Source organism: Tachyglossus aculeatus, chromosome 21 (assembly GCF_015852505.1).
Source record: "Tachyglossus aculeatus isolate mTacAcu1 chromosome 21, mTacAcu1.pri, whole genome shotgun sequence".
NCBI classification, from domain to species: domain Eukaryota; kingdom Metazoa; phylum Chordata; class Mammalia; order Monotremata; family Tachyglossidae; genus Tachyglossus; species Tachyglossus aculeatus.
In genome coordinates this window covers 71,777,928-71,802,793 of record NC_052086.1, presented here as the reverse complement: position 1 = coordinate 71,802,793, position 24,866 = coordinate 71,777,928, and the positions used below count along the sequence as shown (strand labels likewise).

General features: G+C 46.2%; 1 protein-coding gene across 1 annotated transcript in view; it reads right to left on the bottom strand.

Annotated features, from left to right (window-relative positions):
* SNX29 (sorting nexin 29) overlaps window positions 1-21,299 on the bottom strand; it is a 557,276-nt gene extending 535,977 nt beyond the window's left edge. Inside the window, exons 1-4 of the mRNA XM_038762809.1 lie at window positions 21,269-21,299; window positions 15,809-15,873; window positions 13,840-13,872; window positions 9,356-9,408 (exon numbers count right to left, since the gene is read on the bottom strand). Coding sequence (XP_038618737.1) covers window positions 9,356-9,408; window positions 13,840-13,872; window positions 15,809-15,873; window positions 21,269-21,299 — 182 coding nt within the window. The remainder of the gene's footprint in view (window positions 1-9,355; window positions 9,409-13,839; window positions 13,873-15,808; window positions 15,874-21,268) is intronic.
* Window positions 21,300-24,866: the final 3,567 nt, after the last annotated feature.

Below are 24,866 nucleotides of genomic sequence, written 5' to 3'. Positions count from 1 at the left end.
TTTGGACAAACGGAAAACCCTAAAACCAAACATCACTAGGCTCAGCACAGCCCGGTAACAAGTTTACTGTCACGATTCAGCAAGGGCTTGTTTCAATGAAACTCGCTGTCCTAGATTTCAATCCTGTTTAACTTGCGGTGTTAATCTATTCTAAGAGGATTGCAAAGAATTTTGTACTTTCTACATGGGTTTGTCTCCTCACTGCTAGAAAAGTACGCAGACACTGTTTAGGGCGATAGAGGTTGCATCTGTCTTGGTTGAAAATGAGACTATAAATTAAGTGACAGAGTGGCCATTTCAGATGGGATCAATTCCAAAAGTTGAGCTTTGATGGGACAGCTTCAAAGTGTCGAAGGTACCATTGAAAGCAGCAAAAATCTCTGTCACATCTCTGGTTCTACCTGATGTGTATCTAGTCAGATTACACTCCACAGAATCAATAGGCTCACAACTCTAACACCCTATTTATGTTGTAGGCATTCTTTCAATACGCATTAAAGCAGCAGGTCTTTACATAATAATAATAATAATAATAATTGTATTTCTTAAGCCCTTACTATATGCCCAGCACTATTCTAAGCACTGGGGAGATAAAGGTAAATCAGGCTGGACACAGTCCCTGTCCCACATGGATATCCCTGTCTAGGCAGGAGGGAGAACAGGTTTAAATCCCCATTTTACAGATGAGAAAACTGCAGCACAGAGAAGTGAAGTGACTTGCCCAAGATCACCCAGCAGGCAAGTGGCAGAGCCAGGATTAGAAACCCGGTCCTCTGACTCCCAAACCAATGCTTTTTCCACCAGGCCACACTGCTCCTCAGCTGTATATAGGAAGAAGTACACATACCTATACCCAGACATACAGCTATGTAGCAGCTATACGCCCACACATTTTGTTTAGAATATGACAGGCAGTTCATAAATCACATTATCTTGGGAAATTACCTAAATCTGAATTGAAATAAATTCATAGACTGATACTCGGATTTCATGTGGAGAATGTACACTTAAAACTCCATGACAGGAAACTACCAATACTCATTTCCTCCTTACGATATCAAAGGCGAGTTTTAGGATATCCGAAGATTCACGATTTGTTGAGTATTTGTGAATACAGAGCGGGGTCTCCAGAACTTGCAGTGCTCAGTGCATGAAGGTTGGTACAAAATTATCCATTATGGAATGTGTTAAGGACTTATTTTGTGCCAAGCAATGAACTAAGCAATGGGGTAGATTCAAGACAATCTTTCCCCTGCATTGTGCCTAACATGATCTCAGGACCCTACTGTATTCTCCCAAGTGCTTAGCACAGTGTACTGTACACAGTCAGTGCCCAGTAAATATCACTGATTGATTGACTGACAAGTTTTGCAGATCCCACCGGATAATTAGGATTATCATCTATCCCAATAAGATGAAAGAAAAGACAAGCCCCCAGAGAAGCATGACAAAAGTGATCAAGAACGGTCTGGGCTGACCGATAAAGGATGCAATTAGATACATGCGGCTCGACTTCCTGACAACTAAGGGGGATACTAGAGGATTTGTTTAATCTGTTCCAAGTATTAAATGGGACACTGAATCTCAACCTTGTCTATCTTGCTGCCAACCCCTCGCCCATGCCCTCCCCTCCTCAAATTTGACAATTATTCCCCCGCTTCAAAGTCTTATTGAAGGCCCATCTCCTCCAAAGAGGCCTTCCCTAAGCCCCCCTTCCCTCTTCACCCACCCCCTTCAGCATCACCCTTATTCCCTTTATTCATCCCCTCCTCCCAGCCCTACAGCACTTATGTACACACCTGTAGTTTATTCATATTGATGTCTGTCTCCCCCTCTAGACTGTAGGCTCATTGTGGGCAGGAAATGTGTCAGTTTGTTACACTCTACTCTCCCAATACAGTGCTCTGCGCACAGTAAGCGCTCAATAAACACGACTGAGTGAATGAAATGGGAAGGGAAATTTGTCCAACTAACCTTCTCAATTAAAGTCTTTAAGAGTATAGGGAAGGGAAGGTCACCTTAGTATTTCCTTATGTGGGAAATGGAGATTTCTGGAAGTCTAATGTGATCCTTGTGGATTTTCAGAGACATGGCTATTTAACGCAGACAAATACTACTAACAATAATAATTTTGGCATTTGTTAAGCGCTTACTATGTGCAAAACACTGTTCTAAGCACTGGGGAGGATACAAGGTGATCAGGTTGCCCCATGTGGGGCCCACAATCTCCATCCCCATTTTACAGATGAGGTAACTGAAGCACAGAGAAGTTAAGTGACTAGCCCAAAGTCACACAGCTGACAAGTGACGGAGCCGGGATTGGGAACCAGAAATTGAAAAAGAAAAAAAATAGGAGTGAGACGCTACTTCATGGGCTAAAAAGGGAAAGAGAGGGAGTGAGAATAGCAGTCTGAAACTGCTTTAGTAAAGAAATCCTAGCTGCAGAATTTTAGAAGAGAAAACAAAGCAAATACCAAAGGGGGTTCCTTAATACTTGATGATGTGCCCAGGGGTTTGGTTAAGGAAAGACTCTTACTATTTCTCACTTCTCATATTCTCTGTCATGTTATAGGGTTAAATAGGCTCACTCTGACATACGCGCAGATGAATTCTCATTAATATTTGATTGCAAAACACAAAACCTATGAACACTTTGTAGCTTAATAATGTCAAAAAGGTATGAAAATATTGACGTGAAACCAAAACAGACTGGTTTTAATGTACTAGAGATCACCCACTGAATTTGTAATAGAAACTCCCAGTATAAATCTGAATTTTGTCTACCAACAAAAGTAAAAACAGATGCACTACAGAACCTGCAAACTCTAGAGCTGAAGTTGTAAATAAAAAGATCTTTAAAAATTTCATAAAAGCCTCCGGCGACCAAATTAACCTAAAACTGCTAAAAAGTGCCACTTTTTGCCTGACTTTCGGCTGATCTACTGAGTCTGAGGTGACCTCTGAAGTAAGGAAAGAGATAAAAACCATGTGGTGAACATACAGAGATGCTAAGAAAGGTGAAAGGAAAAAGAACCATTCCAGAATAATAATAATGATGGTATTTGTTAAGCGCTTACTAAGTGCCGAGCACTGTTCCAGAAACAATTGGGTTTTATAAGTTCAAGCGAGAAGGCACGTGACAGGTCTCAGCTACTTTTAGAATGTACTTTATCCAAAAAAAAATTTTTTAACGAGCAGAAAAGGCAGGACTTTCAAAATCTAAAGAGATAACCTTCCTGGAAACTTTGCAAACTGACTATCTCAGGAAGGAAGTAGGAGACATCACCCAAATCTACTGCTTTTTAAAGCTCCACTCCAGAGATAGCTTTCCTAATGGTTTAAATTCAAAAACTAGAGTTGACCTTTCACTGCAGATTCTCCTCTCCATTTAGCATTTAAAAATTCTAATGAAACGTGCTCTTCTTCAAGAACATCTTCATTAAGATCAAGGCTGCTTAGGGTCTACCAGTTTTGCTATATTGTAATTTCCCAAGCGCTCAGTACAGTGCTCTTGTTCACAGTAAAAGCTCAATAAATATAACGGCTTACAGAAAAGAGGATGAATGGAAAAGTGACTGAGTTAGGCCCATTAACTGAGTCGATAACTATTTTCCATCACTGGTAATTTAGGAAGGGATTGGAAATTCCCAGCCTAGCTCAACTGGTTAATGGTGGAGACGTTTCTATGAATCCCTCTATCATGCAGAGAAGCCACGTGGCCTAATCCCAACTCCGCCACTTGTCCGCTGTGTGAACCTGGGCAAGTCACTTCACTTCTCTGGGCCTCAGTTACCTCATCGGTAAAATGAGGATTGAGATTGTGAGCCCAATAATAATAATAATAATAATAATAATAGCATTTGTTAAGTGCTTACTATGTACAAAGCACTGTTCTAAGCGCTGGGGGGGATACAAGGTGACCACATTGTCCCGTGTGGGGCTCACAGTCTTAATCCCCATTTTACGGATGAGGTAACTGAGGCCCAGAGAAGTGAAGTGACTTGCCCAAAGTCACACAGCTGACAATTGGTGGAGCTGGGATTTGAACCCCTGACCTCTGACTCCCAAGCCCGGGCTCTTTCCACTGATCCACACTGCCTCCCCAGAAGGAAGGAGGGAAGGAGTAGGATTGAAACTCCATTTTACAGATGAGGTAATTGGCACAGAGAAGTGAAGTGACTGGCCCAACCTCACACAGCAGACACGTGGCAGACGTGGGAGTAGAACCGGTTTCCTTCGATTCCCAGGCCCGTGCTCCTTCCACTAGGCTATGCTTTAAACTGCACCTTACTCGCTATCTTCCTGACTCCAACTCATTGTTGAAACGTCTCCTGCCTGAAATGCTCTCCTCCTCAAATCCATCAAGCCCTCCTACATGAGGAATGAATCCCTAACTAGGTACCGCATACCCATCATCAGCTGAGGGGGAAGCAGCACGGCCTAGGGGATAGAGCCCGGGCCTGAGACGGATCTAGGTTCCAATCCCGGCTCTCCCACCTGTCTGCTCTGTGACCTTGGGAAAGTCACTTCCCTTATCTGGGCCTCAGTTACCTCTTCTGCAGAATGGGGATTGAGACTGTGAGCCCCGTGCGGGACAGGGACTGTGTCCAACCCGATTTACGTCTATCCATCCCAGCGCTCAGTGCATTCATTCACTGAATTGTATTCATTGAGCACTTACTGTGTGCAGAGCACTGTACTAAGCGCTTGGGAAGTACAAGTTGGCCACAGTAGGGACCGTCTCTATATGTGGCCACCTTGTACTTCCCAAGCGCTTAGTACAGTGCTCTACCCAACAACGGGCTCATAGTCTAGACGGGGGACACAGACAGCAAAACAAAACATGTGGACGGGTGTCACATCAGTGCCTGGCACTTAGTGGGCACTTAAATATCACAATTATTGTTATTATTATTATTACTGTTCCACCAGCCAAAATGAAGAGATTTGCATCTCTCTTCCTACTCTTTCCCCTTTCGCAAATTTGACAATTTGCGCCTGCTTGATTTCCTCTTAAGTAAGCACCTCACGGGTGGAGGCCAAGTCTTTCACTTCTAATGTTTTTTCCCCAAATACCTCCTAGGGGCCCCACACACAACAGAAGCTCAAATTCTTGCCAACTTTGCCAACTTGTACTTCCCAAGCACTTAGTACAGTGTTCTGCACACAGTAAGCGCTCAATAAATACGACTGATTGATTGATTGATTGATTCTGTGGCGAGGATGATGATGATTAAGACCTCACAAAATTCTGGGACTGAATCAAGGGGAGGAGGAGGGAGGATTGAGGAAGATAGGATCCTAATTTTGCACAGGGCATGGGAAGCAGCATGTCATAGTGGATACGGCACAGGCCTGGGAGTCACAAGGTCATGGGTTCTAATCCCGGCTCTGCCACTTGTCTGCTGTGTGACCTTGGACACGTCACTTCACTTCTCTGGGCCTCGGTTACCTCTTCTGCAAAATGGGGATTGAGACTGTGAGCCCTGCATGGGACAAGGACTATGGCCAACCCAATTTGCTTATACGCACCCAGCACTTAGTACAGTGCCTGGCACGTAGTAAGCACTTAATAAATGCCATAATTATTATTAAACAACATACTCGTGGTCACACAGGAAGTTACTGAGGTAAGACACCCCAACCCAAGCCTCCAAATACTTCATCCACTGCTCCCCTCTTTTCTTGCATATCTCGGAAGGAATAAAGCCAAAATGCAGCCTGTCTTTAAAACAAGTGGGATTTGTTCTTGCACCAGTAATGTGAACTTTGCTGAGGTTCTTGTAGTGCAGGGAATGTGTCCAACCAACCTCCTAGCTACCCCAGCATTTTGTTCAGTGCTTGGCACAGAGGCAGCGTGGCTCAGTGGAAAGAGCCTGGGCTTTGGAGTCAAAGGTCATGGGTTCAAATCCCAGCTCTGCCAATTGTCAGCTGTGTGACTTTGGGCAAGACACAACTTCTCTGTGCCTCAGTTACCTCATCAGTAAAATGAGGATTAAGACTGTGAGCCCCCCGTGGGACAATCTGATCACCTTGTATCCCCCCCAGCGCTTAGAACAGTGCTCTGCACATAGTAAGCGCTTAATAAATGTCATCATTATTATTAAATACAATTATTACCGTTTCCGTAACTCAGGCCCTGTTGAAGTACAGTGCTAAGTGCTTAGTACAGTGCTCTGCACATGGTAAGTGCTCAATAAATATGACTGAATGAATGAATGAACCCTGAATAGCAAACTAATGAAAAGAACCCTTCCCATGCATCACTAGGAAAGAGAAAAGAAGTCAACCCTATGTTTTGAATATTTTAAATAATATTTACTATTCTATTTATTTTGTTAATGAGGTGCATCTAGCTTTATTTCTATTTATTCTGATGACTTGACCCCTGTCCACGTTTTGTTTCGCTGTCTGACTCCCCCTTCTAGACTGTGAGCCCGTTGATGGGAAGGGACCGTCTCTATGTGTTGCCAACTTGTACTTCCCAAGCGCTTAGTACGGTGCTCTGCACACAGTAAGCGCTCAATAAAAACGATTGAATGAATGAAAGAATGAACCCAAGGTAATCTCACTGACAGAAGCTTCATCTTCACTAAAAGCCCAAAGCTTCTATCTCTTCCCACCCCTTTTTTTAAATGGTATTTGTTAAGCACTTACTATGTGCCAGGCACTGTACAAAGTACTGGGATGGATACAAGCAAATCGGTTGGACACAGCGCGGGGCTCACGGTCTTAAACTCCAATTTGCGGAGGAGGAAAGCATGGAAAACCTTTCAGGCACATTCCACATTGAAAAGGGGTGTTTCCTTTATGACAACAGCATTTAAAAAAAACAAAAACCTCACCCCTCAGGATGACTTTCCTAAAATGTGAGTGTTGTATTGTGCTCTCCCAAGCACTTAGTACAGTGTTCTGCACACAGTAAACATTCAATACCTTTAACTGATTGATTAGAAAGGCAGCTTCAAACTGAAATCCTTTTGTACTCAACTGACTATTCCAAAAATCTACCACCGTCTTTTGTCTAAGAGCCATTTCTGTTCCGTCAGCTCACTTATTTTCTAAAATTATGTCCCAGGGATCAGGCCCAACTCTCTTTTAGATGGGGGGCTGTGGGGAGAGGAGAAGTTCACTGGTCATTTGGAGATGTGAGGGAGGGAGGGAGAGGAGGGGAAAAGAGGGAAAGGAAAGTCAAAGAGGAAGGGCAGTTTCAAAAAAGACACAGCAGAAAGAATTGTTCTTCCCGTTAAATCAGAGCAGACATTCAGGTATGCCCATCTGTTCTGAAATTGATGTTTATGAGGAAAAAAAAAGGCAACTTTTTTTTTTTGATTCTCTAACATTTTATTTAAAGAGGTGGGGGGAAAAAGTATAACCGCATCTTTCCAGGAAGGAAGTGCTAAGCCTTTAAGAACAGGTTTCTGAAACGCAGGTGCTGATGTTCGACAGTTCCAATAAAACTTTTTAGGCACCTCTCTCCCCGCGAACCATCACAAATGATCACATCAGACAGGACGCCGGCAGATGGAGAGCTCAAACCACTTTCTGAGGTGGGCTATTGCCTCAAGCCTTTCCACCCCTTTTTTTAAATGGTATTTGTTAAGTACTTACTATGTGCCAGGCACTGTACAAAGCACTGGGGTACATACCGGCAAATCGGTTGGACACAGCGCGGGGCTCACGGGCCCCGGGGCTTCCTGCCCACCCTGTCCGGGGTAGCACTAATTATCTCTTGGTTCAAAACCTTTTGAAGCAATCTCCCTCCAAATCTGCTGTTCCAGAGGGAAAAAACAAACAAACCACCGTTCGGCTACCTTTAAGAGCGTAATGTATAACTGCGTAATATTGCTGTTTTCACAGCATTGGACTTTATCAAATCAGATGGACAGCGTGAAAGCTGTCGTTTTATTAAGTGAAACGGGAAGTGAACTAGATACAAAACCGGTTACTTGAAAGCTGATTAAGCCGGGAGCTGGCCTGAGGAAAGGAAAACTGGCGCCATTTTCTACCACCTCTGAGCTTCTCTCTCTCTGTCTCTCTCAAAAGGAGTCAAACGGAAAAGTTGCCTATAAGGTCCCTTGGTCGACACGTTTGACTACCCCTACAGACTGTAAGCTCGTCGTGGGCAGCGAACACGTCTGCTAAGTCTGTTGTACTCCACTCTCCCAAGTACTTAGTACACTGCCCTAAACATAGTAAGCGCTCAACAAATACCATCGATTGACTGAATAGAAGGGCACACCACATTCATTCATTGATCCAATCCATTCATTCAATAGTATTTATTAAGAGCTTACTGTACTAAGCCCTTGGGAAAGTACAAAAAAAAAAAAACCCAACAGACACATTTCCTGCCCACAACGAATTTACAGTCTACAGACAATGAGCTTACAGTCTAGAGATGAGCTTAGAGTCTAGAGGTTACCAACTCTGCTCTAATGTGCTCTCCCAAGCACTTAGTACAGCGCTTTGCACACAGTAAGCACTCAATGAATACCACTGAAGGATCAACTGATTCACCAACATCAATACGCACAACCAAGGACCTATATAATCATCATCAACATCATCATAATGGTATTTGTTAAGCAGCGTGGCTCAGTGGAAAGAGCACGAGCTTGGGAGTCAGAGGTCATGGGTTCAAGTCCCGGCTCCGCCAACTGTCAGCTGTGTGACTCTGGGCAAGTCACTTCACTTCTCTATGCCTCAGTTACCTCATCTGTAAAATGGGGATTAAAACTGTGAGCCCCCCGTGGGACAACCTGATCACCTTGTAACCTCCCCAGCGCTTAGAACAGTGCTTTGCACATAGTAAGCGCTTAAATACCATCATTATTATTATTAAGTGCTTAACCATGTGCCAGGCACTGTACTAAGCGCCGGGATGGATACAAGCAGATGGGGTTGGACACAGTCCCTGTCCCATGTGGGGCTCACAGTCTAGCTCTCCATTTTACAGATGAGGTAACTGAGGTCCAGACAAGTGAAGTGACTTACCCAAGGTCACACAGCAGACAAGTGGTGGACTCAGGATTAGAACCCATGACCTTGTGATTCTAAGGCCCGTGCTCTATCCACTACGCCATGCAGCTTCTCTAATCAGTTTAGTCCAGATGAATGTCTGCCATTTAATTCATTCATTCATTCAACTGTTTTTTTGGAGAGCTTACTGTGTGCACAGCACTGTATTAAGCCCAAGGGAGAGTACAATCTAACAATAAGCGGCCACATTCCCTGCCTGCAATGAACTTCCCAAACTCAACTGGGGCAATTGTGAGCTGGAATATCGAATCTAGCCCATTTCTCTCCCCATTCCCAGACCTCGTCTAAAAGATTTGAGTCCAAGGGCATTTACCTGCTATCAGAATCTGAGGCAATTTCTTTTCTTCCTCCAAAGCGGATTTGGCACTGTGTGCAAAAAGAAAATGAGAGTCATTTACAGCATCTGTTGGGGCTGGGTTTTAAATACCGCAAAACAGTTAGGCAACTCCTGGAAAAAGAATGAACAGGATCAGGAAGCTGAATCAGCAACTCACTGCCCTTCAGATCCTAACACAAGACCGAAGAATCCAAACAGAAGCCGGCCTGCTCCCCAGAAACCCCGACGTGACAGCGGAATATACTACGGCCTCTGGTGAGATGAGATGGAAAAGTCTGCATTTCAAGAGAAGCATTCTCATCCGAAGCCTGCCCTAAAAAGGTTACCTGGAAGCTATTATAAAAATCCACAGTCATTTGGAAAGTTGTCTTGAAGAGTTCCAAATGTGCCCAAATTCACAATCTATTTCACAGATCTAAAACTGGCATCCAATTGTATTAGAACTAACCATCAAAATAATTACTATTATCGTTAAACTCTGACTATGTGCTAAACGCTGTAGTAAGCGCTGGGGAAGATACAAGGTCATTAGGTCAGACAGAGTCCTTGAATATGGGACTCATGGTGGAAGGCCTCCTTGAGAGCAGGGAATGTGTCAACCAACTCTGTTATATTTTACTCGCCCAAATACTCAGTGCAATGCTCCGCACGTAGTAAGTGCTCAATAATTACAACTGGTTGATTGATTAAGGAGGGAGAACAAGTACTGAGTCCCCATTTTACAGACGAGGAAACTCCGGCACAGAAGTGAAATGACTTGCTTACGGTCACAGAGTAGAAAAGTGGTATAGCTGAGATTAGAACTCAGGTTCTTCGACACTCGCTCCCGCACCGGGCCCGTGGTCTTTCTACTAGGCCACGCTACTTCAACCAACAGGTTAACAGCTCATATCTACACATCAATGTGGACGAATAATAATAATAATAATAGCATTTGTTAAGTGCTTACTATGTGCCAGGCACGTACTAAGTGCTGGGGAGAATATGAGCAAATCGGGTTGGACACAGTCATGAAGGGGTCATAGTCTCAATCCCCAGTTTACAGGCGAGGTAACTGAAGCACAGAGAAACGAAGAGACTCACCTACGGTTATACAGCAGACAAGTGGCGGAGCCGGGATTAGAAGCTCACCTCCTCCAAGAGGCCTTCCCAGACTGAGCCCCCTTTTTCCTCTCAATCGTATTTATTGAGCGCTTACTGTGTGCAGAGCACTGTACTAAGCGCTTGGGAAGTCCAAGTTGGCAACATATAGAGACGGTCCCTACCCAACAGTGGGCTCACAGTCTAGGAGTCTCCTCCTCTCCACACTCCCCACCCTATAATAATAATAATGACGGTATTTGTTAAGCGCTTACTATGTGCAAAGCACTGCTCTAAGCGCTGGGGAGGTTACAAGGTGATCAGGTTGTCCCATGGGGGGCTCACAGTTTTCATCCCCACTTTTACAGGTGAGGTAACTGAGGCACAGAGAAGTGAAGTGACTTGCCCAAAGTCACACAGCTGACAAGTGGCAGAGCCGGGATTTGAACCCACGACCTCTGACTCCAAAGTCCAGGCTCTTTCCACTGAACCACGCTGCTTCTCTCCTTCCCTTCACCACAGCACCTGTATATATGTTTGTACAGATTTATGACTCTATTCATTTTACGTGTACATATTTCCTATTCTATTGATTTTGTTAACGATGTGCATTTAGCTTTAATTCTATTTGTTCTGACGACTTGACACCTGTCCACATGCTTTGCGTTGCTGTCCGTCTCCCCCCTTCTAGACTGTGAGCCCGTTGTTGGGTAGGGACCGTCTCTGTTGCCGACTTGTACTTCCCAAGCGCTTAGTACAGTGCTCTGCACAGAGTGAGCGCTCAATAAATATGATTTGAATGAATGAACCCATGACCTTCTGATTCCCAGATCGGAGCTACACCCTGCTGCTTCAGTGGGAAGAGCACAGAGGTGGGAGACCAGGAAACCGAGATTCTAGTCCCGGCTCAACCGCTTGCCTGCTGCGTGACGTGGGACAACTCCCAACCTCATCCGCTCTCATTTTCCTCCTCTGTAAAACGGCACTAAAATCCCTGTTCTCCCTCTCGTAGCCCTGGAGAAGAAAGGAACGGTGGCTGATCCGCTTATTTAACTAGAGAAGCAGCGTGACTCGGTGGAAAAAGCCCGGGCTTGGAAGTCAGAGGACGTTGCTTCTAATCCCGCCTCCACCACTTGTCTGCTGTGTGACCTTGGGCAAGTCACTTCTCTGTGCCTCAGTTACCTCAACTGTAAAATGGGGATTAAAAGTGTGAACCACACGAGGGACAACCTGATTATACTATATCTACCCCAGCGCTTGGAACGGTGCTTGGCACATAGGCAGCGCTTAACAAATAACTTAATTATTATTAGGGAGGAAGCACGGCCTAGGGATAGAGCCTAGGCCCGGGAGTCATGGGTTCGAATCCCGGCTCTGCCACTTGTCTGCTGTATAATCTGAGGCGAGTCACTTCACTTCTCCGTGCTTCAGTTACCTCATCTGTAAACTGGGGATTAAGACTGTGAGCCCCAAGCGCTTAGTACAGTGCTCTGCACACAGTAAGCACTCAATAAATACGATTGATGATGATGATGTGGGACAGAGACTGTATCCAACCTGAATCACTTGGATCTACCCCAGCGCATAGAACCGTGCATGAAAAAGTCAGCGCTTAACAGATACCGTTATTAATATTATTACCCAGCACTTAGCGCGGTTCTTGGAACGTAGCACGATCTTAATAAACACCATCATTATTACTATAATTCCAGGTGTCCGAGTCAGGTTGAGCCTGCTTCTGGGCAGGGCAGAGTGTATCCAACTGTCAACAGTAATAATAAATAAATAATAAATAATGATGGCATTTATTAAGCGCTTACTATGTGCAAAGCACCGTTCTAAGCACTGGGGAGGTTACAAGGTGATCAGGTTGTCCCACGGAGGGCTCACAGTCTTCATCCCCATTTTCTAGATGAGGCAACTGAGGCCCAGAGAAGTTAAGTGACCTCATCAATCGTATTTATCATCAATCGTATTTATTGAGCGCTTACTGTGTGCAGAGCACTGCCCAAAGTCACACAGCTGACAATTGGCGGAGCCGGGATTTGAACCCATGACCTCTGACTCCAAAGCCCGGGCTCTTTCCACTGAGCCACGCTGCTTCTCAGTAGCCCCAGAACAAGTTTGGCCATGACAGGTAGACACCCACCCTCGCTCATAAAGGCTAGCCCACCCAAACACCTCGCTGCTCACAACATAGTTCCAATAAAAAGCCTGTGTGGGCCTAGGAGCCAGAAGGCCTGGGTTCTAAACCCGCCACAGCCACTAACCTGCTGTATGACCTCAGGAGAGACACTTCTCCATACAGGCAGGGAACGTGGCCCCTAATCCTGTTGTGTTATACATGCTTAGAACAGTGCCCGGCACCTAGTGAGCACTCAATAAACACCACTGACAGATTGACTTGGCTCCCCCAACTGTACAGTGGGCATGAGAAGCAGCGTGGCTCAGTGGAAAGAGCACGAGCTTTGGAGTCGGAGGTCATGGGTTCAAATCCCGGCTCCACCAATCGTCAGCTGTGTGATTTGTGATTTCACTTACCTTCTTTGTGCCTCAGTTCCCTCCTCCGTAAAATGGGGATTAAGACTGTGAGCCCCCTGTGGGACAACCTGATCATTGTGTCACCTCCCCAGTGCTTTGCACATAGTAGGCGCTTAATAAATGTCATCATTATTATTCAACACCTGTTCTCCCTCCCCTTAAGGCTGTGAGCTCCAGCCTCAAGACTGTAAGTTCACTGTGGGCAGAGAGTGTGTCTGTTTCTTCTTCCATTTAATAATAATAATAATAACAATAATGATGGCATTTATTAAGCGCTTACTATGTGCAAAGCACTGTTCTAAGCGCTGGGGGGTTACAAGGTGATCAGGTTGTCCCAAGGGGGGCTCACAGTCAACCCCCATTTTACAGATGAGGGAACTGAGGCCCAGAGAAGTTAAGTGACTTGCCCAAGGTCACACAGCACTCTCCTAAGCGCTTAGCACAGTGCTCTGCATACAGTAAGCACTCAATACATACGACTGACCGACAGGCAAGCTGGTCTGACTGCATTACATATACCCCAGCGCTTGGCACAGGTACCTAAGTATGACGATTATTCATTCATTCAATCGCATGTATTGAGCGTTTAGTGTGTGCAAAGCTCTGTATTAAGCACTTGGGACAGTACGATATAACAACATAACAGACGCATTCTCTGCCCACGAGCTGTCAGTCTTGCGGATGACAACTGGAACAGCAGCAAAACTCTTGTGCAAAGACAAATTTAAAAAAAGCCAGATTTGACCAATGTTTTCCCTTCATTATTAAAATGGTTCCCCTAGTCTACCCCACCCGACCACCTTTTTTTTTCCCCTTTTCAGAAGAATTTTGCTACTTACCGCATCATTTAGAGGGAAAGGAGACCTTCTGGACTACAGAAGGAGGAAGAGAAAAAGTCACAAGTTCCAGTTCCTGTTCTTCCTTCCGCAGATCCCTTTAAATCAATCATTTCTACCCACACCCTGGTTTCCTTGAGGTGAGGGGAAGGAAAGATTCCCAAACCCTCCAAGCCTCACTTTCCGCACGTCTGTTCACCTGCTTCCGAGCCCAGAGAATAACGCCCCTCTAAAAATCATTCTCAAGGTTCAGTGCTTGGTCCCCTTCTGTTCTCAATCTACACTCACTCCCTTGGTGACCTCATTCGCTCCCACGGCTTCAACTATCATCTCTACGCTGATGACACCCAGATCTCCATCTCTGCCCCTGCTCTCTCCCCCTCCCTCCAGGCTCGCATCTCCTCCTGCCTTCAGGACATCTCCATCTGGATGTCCGCCCGCCACCTAAAGCTCAACATGTCGAAGACTGAGCTCCTTGTCTTCCCTCCCAAACCTTGTCCTCTCCCTGACTTTCCCATCTCTGTTGACGGCACTACCATCCTTCCCGTCTCACAAGCCCGCAACCTTGGTGTCATCCTCGACTCCGCTCTCTCGTTCACCCCTCACATCCAAGCCGTCACCAAAACCTGCCGGTCTCAGCTCCGCAACATTGCCAAGATCCGCCCTTTCCTCTCCATCCAAACTGCTACCCTGCTCATTCAAGCTCTCATCCTATCCCGTCTGGACTACTGCACTAGCCTTCTCTCTGATCTCCCATCCTCGTGTCTCTCTCCACTTCAATCCATACTTCATGCTGCTGCCCGGATTATCTTTGTCCAGAAACGCTCTGGACATATCACTCCCCTCCTCAAAAACCTCCAATGGCTACCGATCAATCTGCGCATCAGGCAGAAACTCCTCACCCTGGGCTTCAAGGCTGTCCATCACCTCGCCCCCTCCTACCTCACCTCCCTTCTCTCCTTCTACTGCCCAGCCCGCACCCTCCGCTCCTCCACCACTAATCTCCTCACTGTACCTCGCTCTCGCCTGTCCCGCCATCGACCCCCGGCCCACGTCATCCCCCGGGCCTGGAATGCCCTCCCTCTGCCCATCCGCCAAGCTAGCTCTCTTCCTCCCTTCAAGGCCCTGCTGAGAGCTCACCTCCTCCAGGAGGCCTTCCCAGACTGAGCCCCTTCTTTCCTCTCCCCCTCGTCCCCCTCTCCATCCCCCCGTCTTACCTCCTTCCCTTCCCCACAGCACCTGTATATATGTATATATGGTTGTACATATTTATTACTCTATTTATTTATTTATTTATTTATTTATTTTACTTGTACATTTCTATCCTACTTATTTTATTTTGTTGGTATGTTTGGTTCTGTTCTCTGTCTCCCCCTTTTAGACTGTGAGCCCACTGTTGGGTAGGGACTGTCTCTATGTGATGCCAATTTGTACTTCCCAAGCGCTTAGTACAGTGCTCTGCACATAGTAAGCGCTCAATAAATACGATTGATTGATTGATTGATTGATTGTGGGCAGGGAATGTGCCTACCAACTCTGTTATACTGGATTCTCTCAAGCGCTCAAGACAGTGCTCTGCACAAAGGAAGTGCTCAGTAAATACCATTGATGATGATGATGATGATGATGATGATGATAAGAGAAGCACCGTGGCTCAGGGGAAAGAGCACAGGCTTTGGAGTCAGAGGTCAAGGGTTCGAATCCTGTCTCTGCCAATTGTCAGCTGTGTGACTTTGGGCAAATCACTTAACTTCTCTGTGCCTCAGTTCCCTCATCTGGAAAACGGGGATGAAGACTGTGAACCCCCGTGGGACAACCTGATTGTAACCTCCCCAGCCCTTAGAATAGTGCTTTGCACATAGTAAGTGCTTAATAAATGCCATTATGATGATGATGATGATGATGATGATGGCACTTGTTGAGCGCTATGTGCCCAGCACTGACTGAAAACGGAATTCCCCAGAAGTCTTACCTGCTTCACTGCATCCAGAAGCCGCTCTAGTAGAAACTGCCTTTTGGTGTCATTGCTCTGGGAGCCTGAAATTCAAGAAGATTGTATTAATTTCATTACCCAGCAGATTTTTTTTGGAATTATATTTGTTAAACGCTTACTATAATAAGTGCTGGGATAGGTACCAGCTAATCACGCTGGACACAGTCCACGTGGCTCTCAGTCTTTTTACAGATCATCATCATCATCAATCGTATTTATTGAGCGCTTACTGTGTGCAGAGCACTGGACTAAGTGCTTGGGAAGTACAAGTTGGCAACATATAGAGACATTCCCTACCCAACAGTGGGCTCACAGTCTACAAGTGGCGGAGCCAGGATTAGAACCCAGGTCCTTCTGATTCCCAGGCCCACGATCTACCCACTAGGTCACGTTGCTTTTGTATTACCTCAAATACAACTTTCCAAAGCATTTTAAGGATCACTGGTGTAATGCCACAAGAATCAATCGTATTTAATGAGCACTTACTGTGTACAGAGAGCTGTACTAAGCGCTTGGGAGAGTATAATATAACAACAGAACAGACACATTCCTTGCCAACAATGAGCTTACAGTCTAGAGGGGGAGACGGACAACAATATAAGCAAGTTATTGATATGTACATAACTAATGTGGAGCTGGTGGGGCGGGAGGAGGGTGATGAACAAAGGGAGCAAGTCTGGGCAAAGCAGAAGGGAGTGGGAGAAGAGAAAAGGGAGGCTTAGTCAGGGAAGGCTTCTTAGAGGAGGAGGTGTGTCTTCGATAAGGCTTTAAAGGTGGGGAGAGTAATCGTCTGTCGGATAATGAAGAGGGAGGGCATTGCAGACCAGAGGCAGGATGTGGGCGAGAGATAGAGGAGCTCAAGGTACAGTGTGAAGGTTAGCGTTAGAAGAGAAGTGTGTGGGCTCGGTTGTAGTAGGAGGGTAGCAAGGTGAGATAGGAGAGGAAAAGACGATTGAGCGCTTCAAAGCCGAAGGTAAGGAGTTCCTGTTTCCTGCAGAGGTGGACGGACAACCACTGGAGCTTCTTGAGGAGTGGGGAAATGTGGACTGAGCGTTTTTGTACAGAAATGATCCGGGCAGTAGAGTGAAGTACGGACTGGAGTGGGGAGAGACGGAAGGCAGGGAGGTCAGCAAAGAGGCTGACACAGGAATCAAGGAGGGAGAGGATAGATGCTTGGATTAACGTAGTAGCAGTTTGGATGGAGAGGGAAGGACAGATTTTAGCGATGGTGTGAAGGTGGGACCGACAGGATTTGGGGACGGACTGAATATGTGGGTTGAATGACAGAGAGGAGCCAAGGATAATGCCAAGGTTACGGGCACGTGAGATAGGAAGGATGGTGATGCTGCCTGGAGTCATGGTAAAGTAAAGGGGGAGGACAAGGTTTGGGTGGGATAAGAAGGAGCTCTGTTTTTGACATGTTAAGTTTTGAGGTAACGGCAGGACATCCAAGTAGACATGTCTTGAAGACAGGAGGAAAAATGAGACTGCATAGAGGGAGAGATACTGAGTAGGGACCGTCTTCTATGTGTTGCCAACTTGTACTTCCCAAGCGCTTAGTACAGTGCTCTGCACACAGTAAGCGCTCAATAAATACGATTGAATGAATGAATGAATGATCAGGGCTGGAGCTGGAGATTTGGGAATCTACACCTGCCTGCAATAATAATGATAATAATAATAATGATGGCATTTATTAAGTGCTTACTATGTGCAAAGCTCTGTTCTAAGCGCTGGGGAGGTTACAAGATGATCAGGTTGTCCCACAGGGGGCTCACAGTCAAGCCCCATTTTACAGATGAGGTAACTGAGGCACAGAGAAGTGAAGTGACTTGCCCAAAGTCACACAGCTGACAATTGGCGGAGCCGGGATTTGAACCCATGACCACTGACTCCAAAGCCCGGGCTCTTTCCACTGAGCCACGCTGCTTCTCAATACAACCTAGGCATATCACTTGCTGAAGAAATTACAAAGCCCGTCTCACCGAGTTGCTTAAAGATTCACTTGGTCATTCCATTGTATTTATTGAGCACTCGCTGGTGTGCTAAACGCTGTTCTAAGCACCTGGGAGAATACGCTATAACAACAGACACAGTCCCTGCCCACAAGGAGACAGATATTAATATATATAAATGAATAAATCAGTACATTACAGATATATACATAGGTGCTGTGGGGATGGGAGGGGGGATGAATGAAGGAGCAAAGCAGGGTGAAGCGGAAGGAATAGGAGAAAAGGAGACAAGGGCTTAGTCAGAGCAGGCTTCTTGGAGGAGGTGTGCCTTGAAAAATTACTGGAACAACCTCCAAACACTCCTGGGGGTTACGGCAACAAAGAGGCCTTCAAGTCAACAATCAATCAATCAATCAATCACATTTATTGAGCGCTTACTGTGTGCACAGCACTGTACTAAGCGCTTGGGAAGTACAAGTCGGCAACACATAGAGACAGTCCCTACCCAACAGCGGGCTCACAGTCGAGAAGGGGGAGACAGAGGACAAAACCAAACATACTAACAAAATAAAAGAAATAGAATAGATATAGATATAGAATAGAATAGAACAGCAGGTCAGCAGAGCTTTAGTGTCATCAGGCACTGGTCATCCTGTATATATGTATATATGTTTGTAGTATTTATTACTCTATTTATTTGTTTTACTTGTACATATCTATTCTATTTATTTTATTTTGTTAATATGTCTGGTTTTGTTCTCAGTCTCCCCCTTCTAGACTGTGAGCCCACTGTTGGGTCGGGACCGTCTCTATACGTTGCCCACTTGGACTTCCCAAGCGCTTAGTACAGTGCTCTGCACGCACTAAGCACTCAATAAATACGACTGATTGATTGACTGATTGATCGGGCATCCTTAATTAATCAAAGGCCACGAGTTTGGGGGTTCCATCCCATCACGCTAAAGGTTTCCGGAAGGATCCACGAGGTTCTCTTTTTCAGGAGGGAAATGGAGACCCAACTGCAGGGAGGAGTGGAGAAGAGACCACAGGGCCCCCTCTCCCCTCCCTTTTTTAACGGTATTTGTTAAACGCTTGCTATGTGCCAGGCATTGTTCTAAGCACCGGAGTAGATACGAGCTAATCAGGTTGGACCCGATCCAGGTCCCAAATGGGGCTCACCGTCTTCACCCCATTTAACAGATGAGGTTAACTGAGGCCCAGAGAATAATAATAATGATAATAATAATAATAATAATAATAATGGCATTTATTACGCGCTAACTGTGTGCAAAGCACTGCTCTAAGCGCCGGGGAGGTTACAAGGTGATCAGGTTGTCCCACGGGGGGCTCGCAGTCATAATCCCCATTTTACAGATGAGGTTAACCGAGGCCCAGAGAATAACGATAATAATAATAATGGCATTTATTACATGCTTACTGTGTGCAAAGCACTGTTCTAAGCGCTGGGGAGGCTACAAGGTGATCAGGTTGTCCCACGGGGGGCTCACAGTCTTAATCCCCATTTTACAGATGAGCAAACTGAGGCCCAGGGAAGTGAAGTAACTTGCCCAAAGTCACACGGCTGACAATTGGCGGAGCCGGGATTTGAACCCATGAGCTCTGACTCCAAAGCCCGGGCTCTTTCCACTGAGCCACGCTGCTTCTCGGAAGTTAAGTGGCTTGGCCAAGGTCACACAGCAGACAGGTAATAATCAGGCAGAAACTCCTCACCCTGGGCTTCAAGGCTGTCCATCACCTCGCCCCCTCCTACCTCACCTCCCTTCTCTCCTTCTACTGCCCAGCCCGCACCCTCCGCTCCTCCACCACTAATCTCCTCACTGTACCTCGCTCTCGCCTGTCCCGCCATCGACCCCCGGCCCACGTCATCCCCCGGGCCTGGAATGCCCCCAATCCCTCTGCCCATCCGCCAAGCTAGCTCTCTTCCTCCCTTCAAGGCCCTGCTGAGAGCTCACCTCCTCCAGGAGGCCTTCCCAGACTGAGCCCCTTCCTTCCTCTCCCCCTCGTCCCCCTCTCCATCCCCCCATCTTACCTCCTTCCCTTCCCCACAGCACCTGTATATATGTATATATGTTTGTACATATTTTTTACTCTATTTATTTATTTATTTATTTTATTTGTACATATCTATTCTATTTATTTTATTTTGTTAGTATGTTTGGTTTTGTTCTCTGTCTCCCCCTTTTAGACTGTGAGCCCACTGTTGGGGAGGGACTGTCTCTATATGTTGCCAGTTTGTACTTCCCAAGCGCTTAGTACAGTGCTCTGCACATAGTAAGCGCTCAATAAATGCGATTGATGATGATGATGATGGCGGCATTTATTAAGCTGTTCTAAGCGCTGGGAGGTTACAAGGTGATCAGGTTGTCCCACGGGGGGCTCACAGTCTTCATCCCCATTCTACAAATGAGGGAACTGAGGCCCAGAGAAGTGAAGTGACCTCCCAAAGTCACCCAGCCGACAAGTGGCGGAGCCGGGGCTTGAACCCATGACAGGTGGCCCGGCAGGGATGAGGATGCAGTCACTCCCAGGCCCGGGCTCTCTCCACTAGGCCACACTGCTTCTCCTCTCCTTTGGTAGCAGTGGCAGCCACGGTGGCCAAATTGGCCCATCCTGGCTCAATACATGGCGTCTCTGATACAACTTTTTGGACTCCGAGGAGGAGGAGCCCAGGACAGGGCAGTTCAGCCAGGATGGCCACTCGCACAAGTCCCCGCTCCCGCCCAAAGGGCAGTAACCAAGAACCGGGACCTGGAGATCCGTTCATTCAATCGTACGTACGGAGTGCTGGGCGCAAAGCACTGTACTGAGCGCTGGGAGAGTACAACTGTACTTCCCAAGCGCTTCGTACAGTGCTCGGCACACAGTAAGCGCTCAATAAATACGATTGAATGAATAAACAGACACATTCCCTGCCCACAATGAGCTTACAGTCTAAAGAGGGAGATTCAGCTTCTCCCCTTTTCTTCTCTCTGTCCCTCCATAGTGCTTATTACTCTATTTATTTATTTATTTTACTTGTACATATCTATTCTATTTATTTTATTTTGTTAGTATGTTTGGTTTTTGTCCTCTGTCTCCCCCTTTTAGACTGGGAGCCCACTGTTGGGTAGGGACTGTCTCTATATGTTGCCAATTTGTACTTCCCAAGCGCTTAGTGCAGTGCTCTGCACACAGTAAGCGCTCAATAAATACAATTGATGATGATGATGATGATGATGCTTTTGGTCATTTCCCATGCCTTTATAGCCAGCGCTTAGAACAACGGCATTAATAAATGCCATTAATTTTCTCCCCCTTTTAGACTGTGAGCCCACTGTTGGGTGGGGACTGTCTCTATATGTTGCCAACTTGGACTTCCCAAGCGCTTAGTACAGTGCTCTGCACACAGTAAGCGCTCAATAAATACGATTGATGATGATGATGATGATAATAAATGACATTATCATTATAGCCCTGCCCTTACCCCACACATAACCACTATCAAAGCGGAGCATCTTAAAGGCCAGAAGTCAATCAATCAATCGTATTTATTGAGCGCTTACTGTGTTCAGAGCACTGTACTAAGCGCTTGGGAAGTACAAGTTGGCAACATAGAGAGACAGTCCAGTCAAGGCGTGTGGTTGGCCAGCTTCCCCGCCGGCCCACCGACACCTTTATGAACATCTGCGTCTCGGATAAAACCTGTCCTTCAATCGGCTGAGAGTTTTGCTTGAGTTCTGGAATGGAAAAGTCTTGGGTTTATTTTTAACAGAAAAGGAGAAAAAACAACAACTTCCTGTTACTTTACCTTGGGTGGCCTGTCCGCTGCCCTTTGAACAAGGCAGTTTGCGTCAATGGAAAACCATTTAACCTACAACTTTGCATGGTATTTCGAGATTTCTTACTGTTTGCGACAGATGGGAATGGGACGTGAGATGGAGGGGGTAGGAAGGAGAAGACATTTTTGGAAGGCAGGGTAGAGCGGAGCCTCAGACAAGGCGGCACCACAGGTGGAAACTGGGAGACAACTCCCGCAGACCAACAGACCACCCTGGTGTGTTGCTTTTCGAGAAAGCGCTTAGTACAGTGCTCTGCACACAGTAAGCACTCAATAAATACGATTGAATGAACGAAAGGAGCAATTTGGGGGGGAGTGGAGGAGGTGGGGGGAAGAATCAATCAAATTTATTGAGTCAATCAATCATATTTACTGAGTGCAGAGCACTTGGGAGAGTGCAACATAACAGACACATTCCCTGCCCGCAACGAGCTTACAGTCTAGAGGGGGAGACCGACATTAATAGAAATAAATAAATTCCTGATATTACTGATACCACTAAATGCTGTGGGGCTGGGACGGGAGATGAATAAAGGGAGAAAGTGCTGACTTTGTGCACAGCACCATACATAGCTCTTGGGAGACTACAACAGGCACATTCCCTGCCCACATCATCATCATCATCAATCGTATTTATTGAGCGCTTACTATGTGCAGAGCACTGTACTAAGCGCTTAATCTGAAAGAGGATAGCTGGAGGGAAGGGAGGCATAAATGAAAAAAGAGGGGCGGGTATCGCAAACCCACCAACACAATTAGGGACAATCTTTGGTGCTCATGGGGTGATCAAGACTGTCAGCCGGGTTTGCGCCCATGGGTTATCTTCATTTTTGAATTATATATTATGAACTATTTATTCATACTAATGCCTGTCTCCCCGTCTAGACTGGTAAACTCATCACGGGCAGGGAATTGAACACATCGCCTCACTCTGTGGTACTGTACTCTCCCAAGTGCTTAGTACAGTGCATATTACACAGAGTAAATGCTCCAAAAATACCACTGACTGATCATCAGCCGTGGTCTTACCTTCAAATCGAGGATTTGTATTTCTTTCCCAACTAAACGCCTTGAGAGCACGGATCACTTCGACTAACTGTTGTATTGGACTCTCCCAAGCAGAGCACGGATCACTTCAACTAACTGTTGTATTGGACTCTCCCGAGCACGTAGCACAGTATTTTGCACACAGTAAACACTCAAATATCATTGATTGAAAGGATATTTCGAGACTAAGCCCTCCTTTCCTCTTCTCCCAACCCCTCTGCATCGCCATAATCTGCTCCTTTTATTCATCCCCATTCCCAGCCCCACAGCACTTATGTCCCTAACTGTCATTTATTTTCCAGATCTGTCACTTATTTACTTATATTGTATCTGTTCCCCCTCTCAAGACTGTAAGCTCATTGTGGGCAGGAATGTGTCTCCTGTTTTATTGCAATGATGGTGTTTGTTGACCTCTGTGTGCCAAGCACTGTTTAAATCGCTGGGATTCAATCAATCAATCGTATTTATTGAGCGCTTACTGTGTGCAGAGCACTGTACTAAGCGCTTGGGAAGTCCAAGTTGGCAACATATAGAGACGGTCCCTACCCAACAGAGGTGATCAGGTTGTCCCACGTGGGGCTCACAGTCTTAACCCCCATTTTACAGATGAGGTGACTGAGGCCCAAAGAAGTGAAGTGACTTGCCCAAAGTCACACAGCGGACAAGCGGCGGGGGAGCCGGGATTAGAACCCAGAACCTCTGACTCCCAAGCCTGTGTTCTTTCCACTAAGCCACGCTGCTTCTCAAGCACTCTTCCAAACACTTAGTACAGTGCTCTTGCACACAGTTGAATGCTCAAAAAATACAACTGACTGACTGATATGTTGCCAATTTGTACTTCCCAAGCGCTTAGTACAGTGCTCTGCACATAGTAAGCACTCAATAAATACGATTGATGATGATGACAGGGAGAGAATGAGTGTCTAACTATCCTTCTTTTCTTCTCCTTTCAAACCTTCCTCTCAAACGAAGCTCGTTCTTCCAGGAGGGAAGAGTCCCTGCTTAGCCTGCTTCCTATCCAGGAGGACTTGATCCCTTCCCCTGGTTTCCTCTCTTTAGGACTAAGAAGGCTGGGCAATCGATCAATGAGCGTCTACTGCATACAGAGCACTGTACTAAACGCCTGGGAGAGTACAGTACAACAGGGTTGGCAGGCACGTTCCCGGCCCACGATGAGCTGATAGCAAACTGGGTTTGCTGGGATTCAGTTCCGGGAAATTCATTCAGTTGTACTTACTGAGCCCTTATTGGGTGCAGAGCACTGTACTAAGCGCCTGGGGAAAGTTCTTGAAATGGCCAACTGTAAGCTCGCCCTCTGGACTGTATGTTCGCTGTGGGCAGGGAATGGGTCTGTTGATTGCTTTACTGTATTCTCCCAAGCGAGAGAAGCAGCGTGGCTCAGTGGAGAGAGCCCGGGCTTTGGAGTCAGAGGTCATGAGTTCAAATCCCAGCTCCGCCTATTGTCAGCTGTGTGACTTTGGGCAAGTCACTTCACTTCTCTGGGCCTCAGTTCCCTCATCTGGAAAATGGGGATGAAGACTGTGAGCCCCACATGGGACCAACTGATCACCTTGTAACCTCCCCAGCGCTTAGAACAGTGCTTTGCACATAGTAAGCACTTAATAAATGTCATTATTATTATTATTATTCTCTGGGCCTCAGTTACCTCATCTGGAAAATGGGGATGAAGACTGTGAGCCCCACGTGGGACCACTTGATCACCTTGTAACCTCCCCAGCGCTTAGAACAGTGCTTTGCACATAGTAAGCGCTTAATAAATGCCATCGTCATTATTTTTATTACAGTGATTTGCACACAGTGAGAGCTCTGTACATACGATTGACTGACTGCACAGGCACTGACAGACTCAGCCAATCAATCACTCGACCGGTGGTATTTATTGAGCGTCACTGTGTGCCGATCACTCGACGTGCTGGAAAGCATACAAATCGAAACAAATATAATCACAGACTAAATCAACTGCTTAGCGTCCAGTGAAGAGGAGGAGGATGGCTGACCTTTCTAGACTGCGAGCCCACTGTTGGGTAGGGACCGCCTCTAGAAGTTGCCAACTTGGACTTCCCAAGCGCTTAGTACAGTGCTCTGCACACAGTAAGCGCTCAATAAATACGATTGATTGATTGATTGATTTACGGTTGGTTTATCACGGGTGAAAAATGAAGCCCAGGAGGTCTGA